This window comes from Lissotriton helveticus, chromosome 12, assembly GCF_964261635.1.
Source record: "Lissotriton helveticus chromosome 12, aLisHel1.1, whole genome shotgun sequence".
In the NCBI taxonomy this organism is placed as follows: Eukaryota; Metazoa; Chordata; class Amphibia; order Caudata; family Salamandridae; genus Lissotriton; species Lissotriton helveticus.
The window spans coordinates 456,882,117-456,902,745 of NC_136073.1; the positions used below are offsets into that span (position 1 = coordinate 456,882,117).

The 20,629-nt window shown below is 47.5% G+C and overlaps 1 protein-coding gene across 1 annotated transcript in view; it reads left to right on the forward strand.

The window, feature by feature from the left end:
* The window catches only part of TRADD (TNFRSF1A associated via death domain), a 177,660-nt gene extending 165,434 nt beyond the window's left edge, over positions 1–12,226 (forward strand). Inside the window, exon 6 of the mRNA XM_078671044.1 lies at positions 11,159–12,226. Coding sequence (XP_078527170.1) covers positions 11,159–11,469 — 311 coding nt within the window. The 3' untranslated portion in view covers positions 11,470–12,226. The remainder of the gene's footprint in view (positions 1–11,158) is intronic.
* Positions 12,227–20,629: the final 8,403 nt, after the last annotated feature.

A 20,629-nucleotide genomic window follows, 5' to 3' on the forward strand; every position in this document is an offset into this window, starting at 1 on the left:
TCACAGGACAAACAAATCAGGAGAATCGGCCCCCACCCATGTGCCAAATAAATATTGGAAGGAATCAAGTAACTGCCCTCATAGACAAGGCGGTATCTGTAAATGTCCTAGATGCTGAACACTATCTCCAGTTACAGCCCTGCCCAAAATGAATGGCCATCAGAGCAAAAATATTCACCTGGGGGGATGGTTACACATCTATTCCTTCATGCTATGCTATGGTATGCAGTTTTATATAGCGCACGGCTGCCCCGGCAAAGGGGTGTCCCAGCGCTGAAACCGAAAACAGCAGAACAATAGACATCATACAACCGTCTATGGTGGGGGAAAGAGGTGCGTTTTGATAGCCCTACGGAAAGCCAGGTAGTTTTCCATACTACGAATAGCGGTGAGGAGCGCATTCCAGGGTCAGGCCGCCAATACACCAAATGAGCGTCCAGCAGCACGCACCCTCCTCACCCGTGGAAAATCGCCAAATGCTGGCCCATCGACCGAAGTTGGCGGAAGGGGGTGTAAGGTGTAAGCAGATTGGCCAAGATGTCTGGGGAGGAAGAATTGAAGATTTTAAAAGACATGCAAAGAGTCTTGAACTTTTTCAATTACAAGGAGTCATCGAAGTGGAAGTCACCCATGGCAAAATAACATCTCAGACTAAATTTCATGTTACCCAGGACAGCTCAGGTACGCTACTGGGCTGACTGTCATACGGCTGAGGACCTGGGATTAGTAATGTTTGCACGACAAGTCCACCAATTGCATGCTGATGAAATCACGTCGAAATTCCTCGGTTGCTTGAAAGACGTCAAGGTAAAATTACACATCAACCGTTCGGTCAAGCCTGTAGCTCTACAACATAGATGAGTACCTTTTCATCTGTGACCCCTTGGGGATGCCGAGTTGGAGAAGCTGGAAAGGGTGGGGGTTATCGAGAAGGTGTTGGGCCTACACAGTAGTGTCCCCGTTGGTGATCTCTCCCAAACCCAAGCAGCCTGGAGTGATAAGGTTGTGTGTGGATATGCGGTTACCAAATAAGGCAAAACGCAGAGAGAGGCATATTACACCTAACATTGATGAATTGTCACTGATATCAATAGGGCAAAATGGTTTTCGAAAGTAGACCTTAACTCTGGATACCACCAGCTAATGTTGGATGGAACAAGTCGCTATATAACAACATTTTCAACGCATGTGGGGTTGAGAAGATTCAAGCAGCTTAGTTTTGGAGTAACCTTGGCAATAGTTATTTCAGGACACTAGAAGAGAAGCCCTATCAGGACTAGTAGGAGTCATAAATGTCAGTGACAATGTTTTGACAATTTCCCAGGCGCTGGAGGAACACCATGTGCACTTAGGGGCCACCATGCAGAGACTTTTAGAGCAAGGGCTAACTATACACAAATACAAGTGTGCCCTCTACACCAGTGAGGTGGAATTCTTTGGATACAAATTTTCCCATGGGGGCCTACAAGTTGATCCAGAGAAAGTTGAGGCCATAAGGGTTGCTGCCATTCCCCAGAACCCAACAGAGATGTGCAGCTTCCTGGGGATGGGCAATTGTTGCGGGAGGTCTTGTAATCATCTCTGAGCCCCTGAGGGCTCTCACGAAAAAGACCATGCAATGGTCAAGTGAAGCATTGTAAGCGTTTCAGGGGGTGAAGGGGGACCTACTAAAGGGAGCCTCAGCATACTTTAGCCAAGGGAGTCCCACGGAGCTAATATTGGGTGCCAGTCCCATAGGACAAGGGGCGGTCCTCCTGCAGCAAGACCTTCAAAGAGAATGGGTACCGATTGCATATGCAAGCAAGGCGCTGTCAGCAGTAGAGACCAGATATGTGCGAATGAAACTGAAGGCGCTAGCCATCAGATGGGCTTGCCAATACTTCAACATATAACTATGTGGGCACAAGTTACGCGTGATCACGGATCGCAAGCCGCTGGTGCCACTGTTCAGAGGAACAGTGAAGAATGGGTCGCCATGAATTGAACGGTGGGCAGTACAGCTCCAGCAGTATGACTTTGAAGTGGTCTACCATCCAGGAATCAATAATCCATTGGACTATCTGTAGCGCCACCCCATGGCAGCTGACGCCAGGAATCAGCAAGAAGTCGATAAAGGGGTGGAGGAATTTGTGAAGCTGACTACGGAATTAGCATGTCCAAGAGCACTGTCTCTCTCAGAGATGGTCGAAGCCACCATGGAAGATGAGTGTCTGTGCTGTGAAAGAAGCGCTGAGAAAACATCGTTGGAAGAATTTTCTAGACAGAGTAGGTAGGTTGACGGATGAGGAAAGGGTCGGCTAGAACAAGCTTCTGGAAGTGCAGGGATAAACCAGCGAAAGCATAGAAGGTCTGGTGTTGCGAAACCAACAAATTGTAATACCAAGGAGTTTATGGAGTAGAACATTCCAGCTGGCTAATCAGGGCCTAGCCAAAACTAAAACAAGGTTACTGGCTGAGGTGTGGTTTCCCAAGGAGGTCCGGATGATTGAAGAGTTCATGAGAGGGTGCCATTTCAGTCTAATTCCTGGAGAAGAACCCCCAATAATACCGGTAATCACAGATAATCCCAGCACTCAACCATGGTTGTCTATAAGTATGGATATCAGGAGTTTTCCAGACGGGCGCCTAACGCTAGTCCCTATTGACAGTCACTCCAAGTTTCCAGCTGTGGAAATAGTTTGATCAACTGCTTTTGAGAGCGTCAAGCCAGCACTGGATAAGATCTTTGCCATGCTAGGGCTGCCAGATGAAATCAGAACGCATAGTGGTTCGCCGTTTCATGGCCAGAAATTTAGAGATTACCTTCATCATCTAAACATTAAACACTGGAGAGTGACCGCCAAGTGGCCTCAAGCTAACGGGGAGGTCAGAAGATTTATGCGAACCCTAAATAAAGCAATCAGGATTGGAGTTGATCAAGGGATGGAGATCGAAGTGTGCCTCCATCAATTCCTGAGGGCCTATAGACAAACGCCGCACAGTACCACTGGGTATTTGCCTTGTGAGTTGATCATGAAGAGGCCTGTGCAAGACCTAGTTCTAGTGAGTGTTAAGTGGATGCCTGGAGTGTTAGGGGGTGCTGCTGCATAGGCGAAGAGAAAAAGAAATAATGACTGGGCCAGCAAGAAGAGGAATGCTCGCGAGTCGGGGATCCGTCCAGGAGACCAGGTGGTAATCAAGGACAGGCACCAAGGGTGGAAATTTAGAACACCATTTGAGAGGGAGCTGTGGGAAGTGATGGATGTGAAAGGAACAATGATCACTGTCAAAATAGGAGCGCATTTGCTATCAAGGAATGTGTCCTAGTTCAAGAAGACCACAGCGTGTCTGGGGAAGGAAGAATTTTGGATACCCAATCAGGGAGAAGACTGGGTGAACGAGGCACTTCCTGAAAGATCTGAAGCAAACCTTTCCAGTCCATCAATCAGTGTGCCTCGAACTGGGAGAGCACCGGTATCCCAGACAGGATATCCTTATCAGTTAAGAGAAAATTCCCGGCTTAGCCAAAGGCTGAAAGACTTTGTGTTCTGAGGACCGTAGAACTTACTGAAACTGTATTTGGCACATCGTGCATTATTTTTGTGTTTGTTGTTTCTGGTAATAAAGTTTATGAGGGATGTAGTGAGTTATCGGGCCACTACGATACGATGTAACACTTTGGAGAGCCTCGGGCCGTGCTCGGTCCCAAGGATATAAATAAAAGTTCAACTACCGCTCGTGGGTGATTGCACTTACCAAACAAGAGGTGCCCGGTGTCTTAGTATTCGCTTGCAGCCTGATTAGGCTCAGGCATGCCAATTATCACGTAACAGGTGTGACTCTAACGCATTTCAGTGTGGTGCTCTGCATCACTGCACTGAAATGCATTGTCACGTATTTTAATGCCACCATCTCACTCTGCTGTACCAACGGTGAAACTGGTAACGCCAGGCTGCTAGCGTGCTCTGCTTCTCCCCGCGGCCTGGGCGCTGCCACCAGAAGAGGCTCAGACAGTAAACAGACAGTTAATGATTTTGACTTGTGAACTGCTACCTGCTACAATGTATCCAGGCAGAGGCAGTCCTATGCCCAATACTCACCCGGGCGGGGCCTGCTGTGCCTTCAGGAGAGGTTTGCATAATTGCTGCATACTGACTGTGGCCCCAAGGGGGGATTTGACCTGAGCTCACGTCCTGGAAGGAAGTGAGGTTGGATTCAGGAAGCAGGGACTAGTGGAGGCATGCCGCGCATAGGCGGGCTGCCATGACCCCGGCCGCTACTGCCAGAACCAACCCGACAGGCCCAGAGCAGTATGTGAAGCTCCACTGTGCAGCAGTGGGCCTGCTGCTGAGTCTCAGTGAATCTAATGCCAGAGTGGTGCATGGTCCGTGCCCGTTTGCCGAGGGAGAGACTAGTGTTGCAGTCAAGTCTGAGGACACAGGCGGGCGGCTGGCCCATAAACTGAACTGTGCAGTGGCAAGCCTCTCAAGTCTCTGAGCCGGACGAGTGCAAATCCACAAATTGAATCTTTTTTTAGTGGCAGAGCGATCAGCTGCCTGCAGGTCCGTGTCTGGACTGGGGTCTCTTTTCCCGTTTTATATGCTTCGTGTTAAACAGCAAGAAGTACGCACCAGGCCCAGCGTAAGTGAGTTGGCTGCACTGTCTGTTATTTTGGAATATTTATTATTATTCCAGACATACGTGCACTCCACAGCTAAATGTTCTAAATGACTGCTCCAACTTGCATTCAACGTTTTCTCGGCCTAACAAGTGGCGCTTCTCACACCCTTGGTGGTCAGAATGGGTATAATTTGCTGGTGCAGTCTCTTTCAAGAATTTGTCATGCAATAGGTCTCCCATTTGCAAGAGTTTGAGCTATTAGGATCGTAAATTATATTGTTTTTTACTTATATTTTTTGAGTGGTGTGGATGTATGTTGTTTGTAGTGGAATTATGTGGTTTGGATTGGAATTGTTAGTTGTGAAATAGTGTGGGGTTGAATTGTGTGGTGTGTAGTGTATTTATGTAGTGGAAGTATGTGTTATGGTGAATAGATAGGGGTGAGAGCGGTATAAAATAGATAGCAAATAAGATTAAGAGGTATAGGTAGTTTGTGTATGATGTGGCGAATGAAGATTAGATAGAGTAGTAGAAAGAGTGTGTTAGAGAGAATGAATGGGAGAGAAGGTTATACACATAAAGAGGCTGCGTTTGTGTACACACCGAAAGAAGTGGAAGAAAATGTGTGTTTACGGTTTGGATTTTTTGAAACGTTATGGTAAAGAAACTGTGATGTAAGACCTGAAGTGAACCAATATGAGAAATGTTGGTTGAGGGTATGCTTGTGCAATGGAATTATGTGGATAGTAATTATGTGATATTAACTGGAGTGGACTGATGTGGTATTGTGCATTGTGAAGTGTTATGTATTGAGTGGAATTATGTGATGTGGTATTGAATTATGTGGCATGATGTTGAATTCTGTGGTGTGGATTAGATGTATGCGGTGTGTAGTGGAATTATGAGTTGTGGAGTGGAATTGTGTGATGTGGAATTGAATTGTGTGGAGTGTGGTTATGTGGAGTGTTGCTGTGTGCCATGGAGTAGATTTATGTGCGTTGTGATTATGTGCTATGGAGTGGAGTTTAATTTTGTTGTGTGGTATGGAATTGTGTGGCATTAAATTGTGTGGTGTGGCATTGTGTGTACTGTGTGGCGTGGTGTGGAATTATGTGGAGTGTAAATATGGGGCGCATTGCAGAGTTTAATTTTGTTGAGTGTAGTTATGTGTTTTGGAGCCAAGTGGATATATGTGGAGTGTAATTATGTATTCATGTCTAATTAGCAGTGTAACTATGTATGTGCCTTGGCCACGAGAAAGTCTGGAAAACTGCAGTATGCAGATGTACTTGGTTAAAAAGTCAGAACTGGCTGAAGGCACACACATGGCATGGGGCCACTTGGCAGGTAACCCCCGCATGTTTACTTCAAAATGGATCTGGTTGCGAGGAGATTCAAACGTGTCCTGCTTTATATACCTGCAATGACCCTATCTTTCAGGAGGCCCCTTACTCCACCGCCCTGCCACTTCCCACCAGTGCCCTTCCAGTCAGGATCCAGCTGTTGATAGGAAGCTCCAAGAAAGTCACAGCGGAGTATGCGCCGTTGCATCGCCTTCCCCTTGACACCGCTATATTTAGAATAACTGGGCAGTGAATGCAGGCATCTCAGATATATACAGGAAGCCATTGGTTTCGTCTTGCGCATCTATGTCCGGTCCGTGTGGAAAAGCTTCCGGAGCTTTTCCACACGGACCGGACATAGATGTGCAAGACGAAACCAATGGCTTCCTGATAAATATCTCGACTGATACATAAACTAATGGTGGAACTATAAGTCACTCGAAGGAATTAGAGGAACTTACATAAGGACCAACACTTTGATGCTTGAAAGATAAATTTAGAAAGGAACTAACTTAAGACAAATCAAAATAAAAAGAAAGAACCCGGTAATAAATGAGTCCGTACTTGGAAAACGCCTTTGTTTGATTGAAAACTGAACTGAACAACCACCCGACAATTGATCTAGAATTTTATCATCATCTCAGTCATTATAGGATACCCTGTGTCCACACATATTTTTCTCTGTTGAGGTCCTGAGGAAGGTGGTACAAGCCCACCGAAACGCGCGTCGACCTGGCGTGGAACTACATAGAAACAACAGTGTTTCCTTAAACCACAGAAGAAAATAGACTGTTCTGGATGATTAGGAATGTGTGCTGAGTATGTGAGCTTGGTTGAATGTGTAAGTGTGTGAGTTACTGGGTATCGTGTGTGTATTTTGTGTAAATATTTATGTCATTTATAATTGATCAAAATGTCTTTTTATTAGTACGAATGTATTGAATAATGATTTTCTAATGAAACATATTTATTTCTATGAAAAAGTATATTATAAAAAAAAGTAATGTGATACACAAAAAAATGAATAAATTATTGAAAAGTTAATAGAAATAAGCCTTTGTCATATCTTGAAGGACTTTCAGTTTCTAAAAATGGGAACTATGTCATAACTTGAAAAGTATTTAGGCCACGAGGGAAGTTTAGTTTGTTGTTACTTCCGTTTGGGCTGCAGGCCGCTGTCCTTCATAAAGCTCATCCCTTAGTTGACTGTGCTCATCACCGACAGGTGGATCTTACTTTAATTAAAATTCTGTGTCCATGCGTTTTTTCCCATTTCACATCGCACATTGTGCAGCGATTTACACAACTTCCAAGTTTAAATTTGACTAAAATAAACTACCAAGCTCATATTTATTAACCCTGGGCGTAGTTTGCGTAGTAGCGCTACACGAAGTGCACTTCTCGCTACGCGAACTGCGTAGTGCGGTTGGCAAAATGCTGTTCGCACTGATTGCACAGTGCCGAATGCTTGTCCGCACTGTAAAATCATTGCAAACTGCATTTTGTACAGTGCAAGCGGTCGTTTTCTGCCGCTCGAGTAGATTTGTACTCGAGCTGCATCTTTCTCCGTGCGGACCACTCGCAATGAGAAACCTGACCTCCTCGCGTTGAGAATCTCGCCAGGAGGTTTATTTTCCATGCTCGCGATTGGCAACTTGATGTTGATGATCGCGATCGAGGAAAAGATCTTGCCTGGATGTCGATTTTGCCCGCTAGCTGTCGCCAACTTGATGTTGAGGACCGCGAGGAAGCAAAAAATGCCCGCTATGCTAGGCTACACATTTTTGCACTGTGCTAGGTGCAATTCGCGTAGCGTGTAGTAGCGCAAACTACGCACGTTCCGTGAGCATAGCGTAGTCCTACGCCCAGGATTAGTAATTATACAGTAATGTCAGAAATTGTAATGAAAGCAATCTGTTTAATTGGTGCCCGACTGCCACCTAGCGTTCTGTAAATTCATGGCGCAGATAGAAATACGTAAATTAGTCATTTAGATGAAAATGTGTAACTCAAATTATCGATAGATATTATGCCTTCCACGAGTGGACATGTCGTGATTGGAAGTGATAATCCGGTAGAAGCCCCCAAAAAGTTTTATAAATAAGGTCCCATGTAAACGAGCACTATCTGGAATTCGGTAGTATTCTAATTATGGATGCTGCAAGGCCTACACAATAGAATCTGCAGCTCCACCTTCACCCACACCACCTACCAAGGGCAGCCGTAGGAAGTCTGATCACCATCTTTAGATTTCTAGGTTAGTGGCCTTCCGTTTCTGGGGTTTTAAGGACGTTTCAAGTTATTTGTAGAGCTTCGCCTTTCTCAAAAGGGTGTTATTTCTAATACTATTATTTTTCCATGGACTTCATTACTTGGGGTTTGCATGCAACAAAAGCCTCACTACTAAATGTCACACATTTGGTTGTCGAATGCCGCTCAGAAGTATACTGAAACCTTGAAAGCTGGGCACAAGTCGGGGGTACACGTGGACCCACTCTTTTCACTGGGTGGACGCCGTCCCCCCTGCCAATAAGTTGGTCCCACAAAATTATGCTGAACTGGTCCCGGTGTTATTTTCAGACACCAGACAGGTTCAGCAGAGCCTGCACGTTGTGCGCTTACGATTCCCAGCAGCAACGTGCAGGCGGTGAGGGGGCTTTTTTCACCTCCAGCTTGGCCGAAGTTAAGGGGCCATCAGGCCTCCTTTTATTTGAATATCCGGACTGGAGACGGGCTGGGGCCTCAGACTTAAATGTAGATGCCATGCAGGGGGAAAAAAGGCACACAGCTTGTTATCTCTTCACAGGTACTTAAAAGAGGCATGGTTTTGCCTTTGTTCTGTCCCTGTATATAAGAGATGCTGGCACTGTAAGAATATCAGGTGTGTTGGTCTTTCCCAGTATTTACATAAATAACAATTTCAATAGCACTGTTTTGTTTCTTTTATAGCGCTATGCAACCCAATGCAGGGTGTCAGAGCTCTTTACGTAACATACACAATACACATTGACAATAAAACATCAATGCACAAGTTGGGTTACATGAAGAAGTGAGGGTTACAAGGTGTAGGAGTCATATGTCCTTCATACTCACTGTGGTCTAGTAGAAGGATTACAATTTATGAACTGCAGGTAACAAAAGGATCTTTATGTTAAAAGCAGTAACCCACTTTACTATCTACATAAATTACAAATCTGACATCTGTGTGTTAAATGATGTGCTTTGCAGGAGACGCATTTACCTTCTCTACTACTTTGATTCAAATCTGGGACTTCAGAAAAAAACACAGATCTCTCCAGCAAGTGCATTAAGCACCAGAGTTACCTCACCATTATTTCCATTCCCTGAGATTTACTGGGCACCTTCACAACAGATGCCGTAACCCAATCAAATATTTAAAAGCGTAGACTTTGCCACCAATTAAGCATAACGGATCTACTACCATGCTTCTCCTTGTTGCCAATTTCTTTGTGGCAGGGTTTTAAAAAATAAATGTATTAGTTGAGGCCCAGATTTTGTGTCGGGATTGCGCCACGTTTTTGGGCAAAACACCAACGCCAAATCTTATTTATTAAATCTCATAATGCACATAAATGTACTCATTATATACCTGATAAACATAAGTCTGAGGTCTTAATATCTGATGTCACTTCTTGTGATGTCACTTCCAGCGAGGTCACTTCCAGCGAGGTCACTTTCTGTGATGTCACACATCGCAATATCATGGGCTGTGATGGCACTCATCATGATTTCACTTGCATAGTGCCTAACCTGGTTATTCCCCCCCACTTCTTTTTTTAGGACTTGTGCCCTGCTTGAAAGTGTCACACATATGCAGTCTGAAAGCATGGCAGCTATGTACACAAGATGATTTTGGATTTCCGTTAAGGTTTCGACAGATGAAAAATGCGTTGAATAACTTTTTCCAGCAGCTTGGATTAATTGACCAAACTTTTCTTAACACCATCGGTGCGGAGCATTTTCCCGCTGTGCGCTGAAGTTTTAAAAAACCCGCGGTTCATGACGAGCTCAGCTCGTCATGAGCGTACGAGAGGTGTACCTCATGACGAGCTGAGCTCGTCATGAGCGTCGAAGGGGTTAATCAGAACCTCAAACAAAGGTTCCCAGCAGTCTTACTGTGCCATGCCAATTGGCTGCTATCTGGTTGTACTTGCTTGAAGGGTAGGAAGAATATGGAATTAGCACTGAGAGCTATTAAGTGACTCACATATAAACTGTTGGTGTTGCTCAGACTTCTGTGAAACTAATTTAACTCAAAACACTGCAGGTTCCTTAGAAACCAGATTATCTTTTTTTTAGAATGTATGCTGCATCATCCATCACTGACACAAGGCGCTTAAATTGGAAATTGCACGGACGGTTGCCATTTTATGCAACAACATTAGTGCTTTAAGCTAATGCCTTCCCAAAGTCGAGGTTACTTTCTGTGTGGCCTAGTTCCAGAAACCTTGACACGTTCCTATCAGAAAAGGAGTGCCATCACAGGCAGTCCTCTGCTTCATTTCCTCTTTTCCTATACTTCTTAGGTATGGATATAAAACATTTTATGAAAAGGTCTGTCAATGTGGAAATCACAGTGCATGTTAGCCACCATTGGCAGAGATGAAAAGGTCACCGAAAGCTGCTTTGCCTTGTCACCTCTACTGGCACACGGAGTCAGAAAGTGGTCCAAATGGGGCATTTTCTATATTTCACTTGGTTACCACCTTTTCAGAGCCGGCCATTAATAAAGTTGCTTTGTGAGCAGTTAAGATGCCGCCCATCATAAATACATCTCAATCAATCAGGATTTATAAAGCGTGGCTAATCTCCTGATAGGGTATCCAGCCGCTCAAAGCGTCTTATACGCATTGTCGATATTCCAACATTTGTTGACATCATGGTTTGATCATCTGAGTAACTTGCAGTTTAAATATAGCATAATAGGTTCCCGGCACATGGTTGCTAAGCTCCAAATAAGCATTTGGAAATTCACTTGTTGTGTAATGCACTTTTCTTCTTGCTCTGCTGTAACTAAAATTCAAATGTTCTCTTTTTTTACTAGATGTATTTTTTGTCGGTGTCTTGCATGTGTTCTCTTAAGAGCACTGAATAAGCTCTCATCCTTTGTTTAGTCTTCTCTTTCAAGCTTTGGTGATGCAGTTACACTATGACAGTCAGGACTAATCTTTCTAATGCTCTGTCCTTTTTTGTAGTTGACAGACCACTCACCTCAGAAGATCATCAGAAGTTTTCAAAGCTGGTGGGGAAAAAGTGGAAACAGGTGGGACGGTCTTTGCAAAAAACCTGTCGCGCCCTCCGAGATCCCGTCATAGAAAACCTGTCATATGAACACGAAAAAGAAGGGTTGTATGAGCAGGCATACCAGATGATTCTCAAGTTTATCCAGTCCGAAGGCAAGAAAGCCACGTTGCAAAGACTTGTTTCAGCCCTGCAGGATACTGGCCTCACAAGCTTAGCAGAACAACTATTGGGAATTCATCCAAATGAGGATGGTTCATCGTAAGACGGCGATGGGCAACGTTCTGCTTTTCTGGTCTTGGAGAATAACTGTTCTGAATATTCTGGAGAAGACTTTCTTTCTTAACGTAGTTTGAAGGTGGTGTTGATGGAACTGGCGACTTCAGTTATTTTAAATCGCGCAGTACCTAAAGGCACTACTGTCGTCCAACGTAAATGCAGTTTGAATTTTCCTATGGGGAAATCCAACACCACCAGCATTTCCTTCTGTTAAACTAAAGGGGTTGTACAGTTCAGCTAGTATACACCTTTTGCCATAATAATTCTGGACAAATATATATTTGCACTATCTCCTGAAGCTCACATTTGATCCACCTGTTTTTTGGCACATACCCTTTCCTAAAGATTTAGCATTTAAAATATTGCAAACATTAACGTGTTTTTATGGGACCACAGCCAGACTTAATGAAGAACACTGTAATGAGAAATTATTTTACCCATTTGAGCCAATTGCAGAAAAGGAGAGACTAGCATATCAAACACATACTTGTACTAATCAGCTTTTATTGGTTTCATTTGATCATGAACAATTATTGAATAATAACCTAAAATTTTTATTTCTAAAAGGGTACATACTAAGTAGTCCACAGCAGACAAACTTGTATTTTTAAACTCACTTTAAAAAGTTGCATTGGAAATGACCTGTTCAGCACGCATCACTTTGTTTGGCATTTGTTGAATTTATAAAATGCGGTCAATGCACTATTGTGATATGCAGATTCCCCGTGTAAAAGATTTGACCATGCTCAGAAGTTATTCTTTTAGTTACTTTGTGGCATACTTAGAGGCGATATCTCATTTGAAACCAGTTGGGACTTTAAGAGGGCAAAATGTGCATGTTGTAGGATCTGTGAAACCTCCAGTGAGTATAACCAGCAACATCAAATCAACAATTCTTTCTTTCAAAATTTGAAAAAGTCATACATACTAATTCTGATGGATACTTCTGACCACAGATTCCTCACCGTATGAATTTTCCCAGGCATGAGGATGGATCCGGAAACTTCAAAGCAGTACTTTCTTGTTGTGAACGCTGGCGATTTGCGGCTCTGCGTCGACGTCAGGCCGACCCAGAAGTGACAGAGCCTCATATAGACACCACCGATGCATGCTGACATCATTTTCTTTCTTTCCACACAGATCCTGGGTTACTGCTTAATCTTTTCCAGAGTCCTCTTGACATAAAATGTCAATTATTTCAGTGTGCAAAGGAAGATGTCCCCTCCAGGACGACAGAGTTCAAACCCTGCAGGAACAGATACAAACAGAAGACTCAGACCCTGAAGTCAGGGAGGCCCTGCCCCCTGGATATGCAATTTGCAGGCAGGATAGACCTAAGGGAAGGGGAGGTGGCATTGCCATAATCTATAGAATGAATATGACATGCTCCCTCGAACCAGCTAATATAACAGATAGCGAAACTGGTGCCTTCTCCATCGGTATCGACAAAAATACGGTCATTAAAGGCCTACTAATCTATAGACCCCCGGGAGGTAGCAGAAACTTCGCGGAAAGTCTCATCCAGAACGTCACCCCATCGGCTATGAGATACAGGAAGTTCCTTGTACTAGGGGATCTTAATCTCCACTTCGAAGACCTCAACAATTCAGCTGCTCAAGAATTGCGCCAAGAGTTGCAAACCTTACAATTAGAAACTGCCTCCCTCCTCCCGACTCATCGCCAGGGGCACCTACTTGACCCCATTTTTAATAACTTAGAGGATCTGAAGCAGGACATTCCCATTCCTTTGCTGTGGACCGATCACTTCCTTGTCCCCTTTCACTTCCTAGTCATGACTCACCATAATAAAACTCACCATAGTGCCAATAAACAACAAAGGAAATGGGCCAGTTTCTCCATGGACTCTTTTGAACATCACTTCCTACTTAACGGTTCCCCCGCAGACTTAGGAGTGGACGTTGACAGGGCTTGCATGGCCCTGGACGGACACATTACTAAAGCCCTGGACATCACTGCCCCTTGGGCCAATAAGGGCCCGGAGCGACAAACTAAAACTGCACCTTGGTTCAGCACAGCTCTTAGAGAAACCAAGGCAGCCTGTAAGAGGCTCGAACGCGCCTGGAGAAAGAACTACTCACCAGAGGCAAGAGATGTATACAAAGCTAGCATAAAAGAATACCACTTCCAAATTAGGAAAACTAAAGCGACCTTCTACGCTGATCGAATAGATAGTGCTAACTGCTCATCCAAGGAACTCTTTAGGATCTATAAAGAGATTACTACACCTCCCCCCGCTTTAGAGCAGGCCGATACCTCAGCACAATCCTGTAACGCCATCGCGGAATTTTTCCACAAAAAAGTACGCGACATTTACAACAGCTTCCCTGATGATGCCAGAACTGGCTCTAACCTTCTTCCTCTTCAGGAAGAAGCAACTTGGGAGGCAAAGATCGAAGACTGCCTCACAGTATACCAGGTTCCGTCGGAGGACCTCCTGATAGCCACTGCTAAAGGAATCAAATCAGGCTCCCCGCACGATCCTGCCCCTGCCAAATTCCTGGCCAGTGCCATGAGTCTTCTGGCACCTTATGTTGGCCACATATTGTCTACCTCTTTTAACACTGGCAAGGTCCCTCACGGGTGGAAACAGGCAGTCGTACTGCCTCTTAAGAAAAAGCCCAACATCAGTGCGTCCCAGCTTAGTAACCTACGCCCCATTTCGCTTCTACCCTTCTTCTCTAAACTGGCGGAAAAGCTGGTCAACCAACAACTCTCAGCACACATAGAGTCCAGAGGCCTCCTGCATACCAACCAATCGGGCTTCCGGGCCCGCCACTCCACAGAATCAGCCCTCCTTTTTTCGACTGAGGCACTGAGGAAGCACGTGGATGCCGGTCATGTGGCAGCACTAGTGCTCCTGGACCTCAGTGCAGCCTTCGACACTGTGGCACATCATACGTTGCTACAGTGTCTGAAGAAAGGAGGGGTGACAGGCATGGCCTGGTTATGGCTGGAATCATTTCTCACCAACCGTAGCTTCTCGGTGGAGCAAGGAGGAGCACGTTCCGATACCTTTGACCTCGGTCAAGGAGTGCCGCAGGGCTCAAGTCTCAGTCCAACCCTTTTTAATTTATATGTCACCCCGTGGCTATTACTGCGGAACGCTATGGGGTGGAAGTAGTGACATACGCAGACGACACACAGTTGGTGGTCGCTCTGACCCAACCTGCTGAACAAGCCGCCGCGAACTTCTCAGCATGCCTCCAGGAGCTGGCTGGATGGATGGCGAAGAACTGCCTCCGTCTTAACGGTGACAAGACTGAGGTGTTGATTGTTGGAAAACCCCCCTCAGTCTGGTCATCTGCCTGGTGGCCGCAGACCTTGGGGCCCCTCCCTACCCCTAGTGATCGGGTCAAGAATCTGGGAGTATGGGTGGACGCAAAGTTGGACTACGACTACCATACCAGACGGGTAGCTGGTACGTGCTTCTCGATTCTACGGAAACTCCGCAAAACCATCGACCTGCTCCCAGAATCATCTAGGAAGACCCTGGTCCACGCCCTTGTCACGTCAAGACTGGACTACGGCAATGCCCTGTATCTAGGTGCCAACGCCACTAGTCGGCGGCGACTGCAGACAATTCAGAATGCTGCCGCTCGCCTGGTCCTCCGGCTGCCCAGAAGAGCCGCCTCAAAAAAATCCCTACAAACACTACATTGGCTTCCGATCAATGAAAGAATCGATTTCAAAGTTCTTTGTATTGGTCACAGGATCGTACATGGCAAGGGCCCGGCCTTCCTTCGGAACCTTCTGTGCCCCTATACGCCCACACGACAACTCCGCTCGCTAGGAGCAGGCCTTCTCGCTGTCCCCAGACACAAGAAAGCCAGAATGGGAGGAAGATCCTTTCGTACTTTGGCGGCACACAAATGGAACTCTCTCCCCCTGAGCTTAAGAGTGGAAACATCGGAGCTCATCTTCCGCAGGAAACTTAAAACATTCCTCTTTCCTAAAGACTAGCCCGTCTTGTTCTGACTGACGGAGTAGCTGGCTCTTCTGACAGCGCGGGGACACACTGACAGTGTAACCAGGCGCTTTACAAATTCAGAAATAATAATAATAATAAGTTGTGAAAGACCCTCACAAGGTATGTCTGTTGTGCCTGCGGTCGGAACACTACTCCGGGACCTATAACGGCTTCACCCATATGAATCTGAAGGCTATCCGGGACCATGAGAACCTTTGTCGCCAAACACTGGAAGACTATACGCTGTGACCAGTCAAAGTTGAAAGGAATGTCCGGGCCCGTTACTGCTTTCAAAGTTGCTTCAGTGGCAGATCTTTGTCGCTGTTGAAGTCTTTATGCGAGTCAAAAAAAAAGCTTAAGAAATCTAAGCAGGAATGGGGCTCTTCCTATCTGTCACTCTCAAACTCATGCAAGGGTTTCATCCTGTTTCCCTGTCTTGCTCCCAAACTCCATGTGAACTGATTCCGAGCCTAGTTCCGGTGCAACCCAAATTTACTTGTCCATTGGTGATGATGCAGCAAGTGGAGGCATTTTGGAAGGCCATGCTGCACATTTTCAGTGCTTTACAGGTTTCTGCTGGTGTGCCTCCGGGCCCCAGAGATTCGCAGGGGCCTCCAGTCAGACTTTCATCTGCAGGTCTGCCTTTGGTGCTGTCTGTGCCCCTTGAACCCACTTCAGGTTCAGCACCAGCTCTGAGGCCGACTTCATGTCTGGCGTCATCTGCTGTGTGAGAAGTTGGCCTGATATATGATGCTCACTAGTTGTAATCCTGCGTTCCTCGGGATCGGGTAACACAGACAATACCCCCACACCCCTGTTTAACCACACAGAAGATGTACCAGACCGCTATAGATAATCGAACAAGCTCTTTATTAAGGCATGCTCCAAAGGTCAACTTAAGCAAAGAAAGTCTGCTAAATGTCACGGGATAGGATCCAACCGTCCTCTGCAATGATGCTCGTCCTCGCACCCTCCAACAGAGGACACTGTGCTAATTAATGGCCGACAATGCCACTCGATGCGTAAATAGCCAGATAAGTCTTTTACTCCGTCAGAATCGTCCTCCGCATGCGTGTCAGTCCTGACACGCTCCAACGGAGGGCACACGCAAAGAACAACGCAAATAATCAGGGTCTGTTCTCCTCGCTCGATAACCCTCGAGCGGGGACTGGCCACAGGTCAAATCAAGGGACTAAGTCCTGGCGCTCGATAACCCTCGAGCGGGGACTGCCAAATATACTGAAAGGACCGGAGACCTAAACGCTCGATAACCCTCGAGCGGGGACTGCCAAATGTACTGAAAGGACCGGAGTCCTAAACGCTCGTGAACCCTCGAGCGGGGATTGCCACAAATGTACTGAAAGGACCGGAGTCCACGAAGGTAAGAGAGCGGGTAGCGAAGCCCAGTACTCACAGTGTCGGGCAGCGGTTGTCTTCTCACCGGTAATATTTATGGCTCCTACTCCAAACCCGCCTGTACACGGGAGCTCACCTTCCTTGTAGCTGCGGACCACGAACTCGCGTCTACTGTTCAAAATATTCGACGCCGACTGCTGGCTTCCGGGTTGTTTATATGGTGACGCCCTCCTAGCGCGATTGCCGCGCAAAGCCTTCTGGGAGTGGTAGTTCCGGCGGGCGTGTGCCTGGGTCTTGAAGTTCTCCTTATTGCATGGTCCTACGCACCTTCCGATGCTTGTCTTAACAATACATCCCTCTCCCGTCAGGGGCCACCAGCCGGACCGGGCTTGGTCGGGTGCTTTCTATGGAACGCGGATACCAACCTCGGCGCACAAATCCCAGCGACCGGTTCCCAGGACTCCTCTTCTTGCCCGTACCCTTTCCACGCAACCAGGTACCACAGCTTACCCCTGCGCCAGCGTGAATCCCTGATGCAGTGGACCTCGTATTCTTTCTCACCGTCCACCCACACCGGTGGAGGAGCAGGGTGTTTGGGCGCCAATGCGGGCTTGAGCAGGGAGACATGGAACACAGGGTGAATCCGTAAGTTGTCAGGCAACTCCAACCGTACATTCACCGGGCTGATGCAGTCCTTGATGCGATAAGGCCCTATGTAACGAGGATGGAAAACGCTGTGTTTACGGAATCTTAGGTTCCTTGAAGACACCCATACGTAATCCCCTACCTGATACAGCGGGCCCGGCCTCCTCCGTTTATCCGCCGACGTTTTGTATCTCCTCTTGGCCTCTTCCAAGCACTTCCTTGCTCTTACCGCAGTATCCCTGATGTGAGCCACCCTTCTGGTGGTTTCAGGAGCGCCCGACGTCGCCGAGGGGTGCGACAGTGGGAGGAACCAGGGATGGTGCCCGTAGTTGCAGTAGAAAGGCGACACCTTGGTTGAGGTGTGCGTGGCGTTATTGTACGCGGTTTCTGCAAGCCACAACAGGTCCACCCACTCCTCCTTTCCCAGGTCAATGTAACAGCGGAGGTATTGCTTCAGCGTTTGGTTGAGGCGTTCTGTCTGGCCGTCGGTTTGCGGATGGTAGCTGGTGGACAACGCGGAGGTGACATGGAGCGCTGAACACCAGGTCTTCCAGAACCTTGCCGTGAACTGCGATCCCCGGTCCGAAACGATAACGCTGGGGAGGCCGTGGGCCCTTACCACCTCCTTAAGAAGCATGACTGCCAATTGTCCAGCCGTGGGTACTCCCTTACATGCGATGAAGCGACCCATCTTGGTTAAGTAGTCGACGACCACAAGAATGGCAGTACATCCTTTGTACCCGGGTAACCCCACTATGAAATCCAGGGAGATGCAGTTCCATGGCCTGGTGGGAGTCGGTAGCGGTTGCAGTAGCCCCTGTGGGCGTCTGTGATCCGGTTTCATGGCTGAGCAGGTTGCGCAAGATTTGATCCAGTTCCGCACATCCGCTCTCAACGTCGGCCACCAGAACTGTCGTGAGGCGTAGTCGACCGTCTTCTCCAGTCCGATGTGTCCGGCACTGGGCGACTCATGGCACCACACGAATACCTGCTTCTGTAGACGAGCGGTAGGCACCAACACACAGCCGCCCCTTACTGGAATGCCGTCGCGGACCTGCCACTCCTCGTGCCTCCGAAGCCATGTTTTCCATCGAAAGGTGTTGACTCCTTTCTGGACGTCGCGTAGGAATGCCCCCGGCTGGATCGCTCCTACCACCGCACTCGGGCTGATGATGGACTCGAAGGCCTGTTGGGGACTCTTAGCCTCGGTGGATTGCCGAGACAGAGCGTCGGCTTTCCGGTTCTCTGTTCCTGGCCTATAAGTGATGGTGAAGTGAAAGCCGGAGAAGAACAACATCCACCTTAGTTGGCGAGGAGACAATTGCCTAGCGGCAGTCATGAACTGGAGGTTCCGATGGTCAGTGTACACCATCACTACGTGCTTGGCCCCCATCAACAGGTGTCTCCACTCGGCAAAGGCGTCCTTGATGGCCAGGAGCTCCTTCTCGGCGACGTGGTAGTTCCGTTCCGCCTGGTTTAATTTGCGTGACATGAACGCAACGGGATGTAGCACCCCCGTCAACGGGTTCTTCTGCGACAGTATGGCTCCTACCGCCAGGTCGGAGGCGTCCGCCTCCACCGTATATTGCTGGTCAGGGTGGGCAAGGATAGGAGCAGACACGAAGGCGTGTTTCAATGCACGGAATGCACCCTCCGCCTCGTCCGGCCACATGAAAGCCACCGACTTCCTCAACAGCTGCGTGATGGGCGTCACTAGCCCAGAGAACCCCTCGATGAACCGGCGGTAGGAGTTGGCAAAGCCATGAAAGTTCTGCACGTCCTTGATGCTCTTGGGCGCCGGCCAGTCTGTGACTGCTTTCACCTTTCTCTCAGCCATGGTTTGGCCTTCTGGACTCAACATGACCCCCAGAAATTCCACAGTTGTCACGTGGAAGTCGCATTTACTAAGCTTGCAGTAAAGCGAGTTGTCTCTGAGGATCTGTAGCACCGAAGCCACATGTTTCACGTGTTCCTCCGTGTTGTCCGAGTAAATCAAAATGTCGTCTATGTATACGATGACGTATACATCCAGGATGTCTTGCAGTGCGTCGTTCAAAAAGAACTGGAATGCGGCAGGGGCGTTGCATAGCCCGAAGGGCATGACTCGGTACTCATACAGGCCGAACCTCGTTTTGAAAGCCGTCTTCCACTCGTCTCCTCATCGCATGCGGACCAGATGGTAAGCCCCTTTCAGATCGAGCTTGGTGTACACATGGGCCTTCTTTACTTGTTCAAGGAGCACGTTGCTGAGGGGCAGCGGGTATCGATTTTTAATCGTGATGGCGTTGAGCGCCCTGAAATCCACACATGCGCGGAGTTCCCCGTTTGCCTTAGGGATGAAGAACAGTGGTGAGGCCGCAGGTGATCTCGAAGGCCTGATGAACCCTAGGTGCAGCATCAAATCCAGGTAGGCACGGAGGTGTAGGTTTTCGGGCTCGGACAAAGCGTACAGCCTACCTCCAGGTATCGTTGCTCCCGGGACTAGGTCGATTTGACAGTCGTATACCCTATGCGGTGGGAGCGTTTCCGCTTGGTTATCATCGAATACGTCTCTGTAACCCAGGTAGGCTTCAGGGAGAACCACCTCCTTTTCAGCGGCTGTGGCCACCACCCACCCCTGGTTCTCCGGGACGCCCTTCTTCCGCGTGCAGAACCGGGAACAGAAAAGGGAGTCTAGTAGTAGCTCCTGGGTTTCCCAGTTATTCGAGGGGTTGTGTTTTTTCAGCCACGGTAAGCCCAATATGATCCCGTATTGCAGAGCACAGATGATGTTGAAGTCCATTGTCTCTGTGTGTTGAGTTCTGTAGACCACCTCAATTTTCCCTGTGTGGTGGCTGATGGGCCCTGAAACCAGCCTGCGCCCATCCACAGCAAAGACTTCCTCCGGGACCACGCACTTCTGTAGCGTTAAACCTATGCGTTGTGATTCCTTTTCATCCATAAACAGCCCTGTGGCCCCTGAGTCGACCATAGCAGAGACCGAAACCCGTCTGTTCCGTACCAGCAACTGTAGAGGGATGAACAAGTGTCTATTGCTCTCAGAAGTGTGCAGTTGTGCAGAAGGGATAGAACCATGACTCCAAGAATTCCCTTCTTTGTTCTGGGAGCTCGCTAGTTTTCCGCCGACTTGTCCACAGACGCTGTGGACATGCGACTT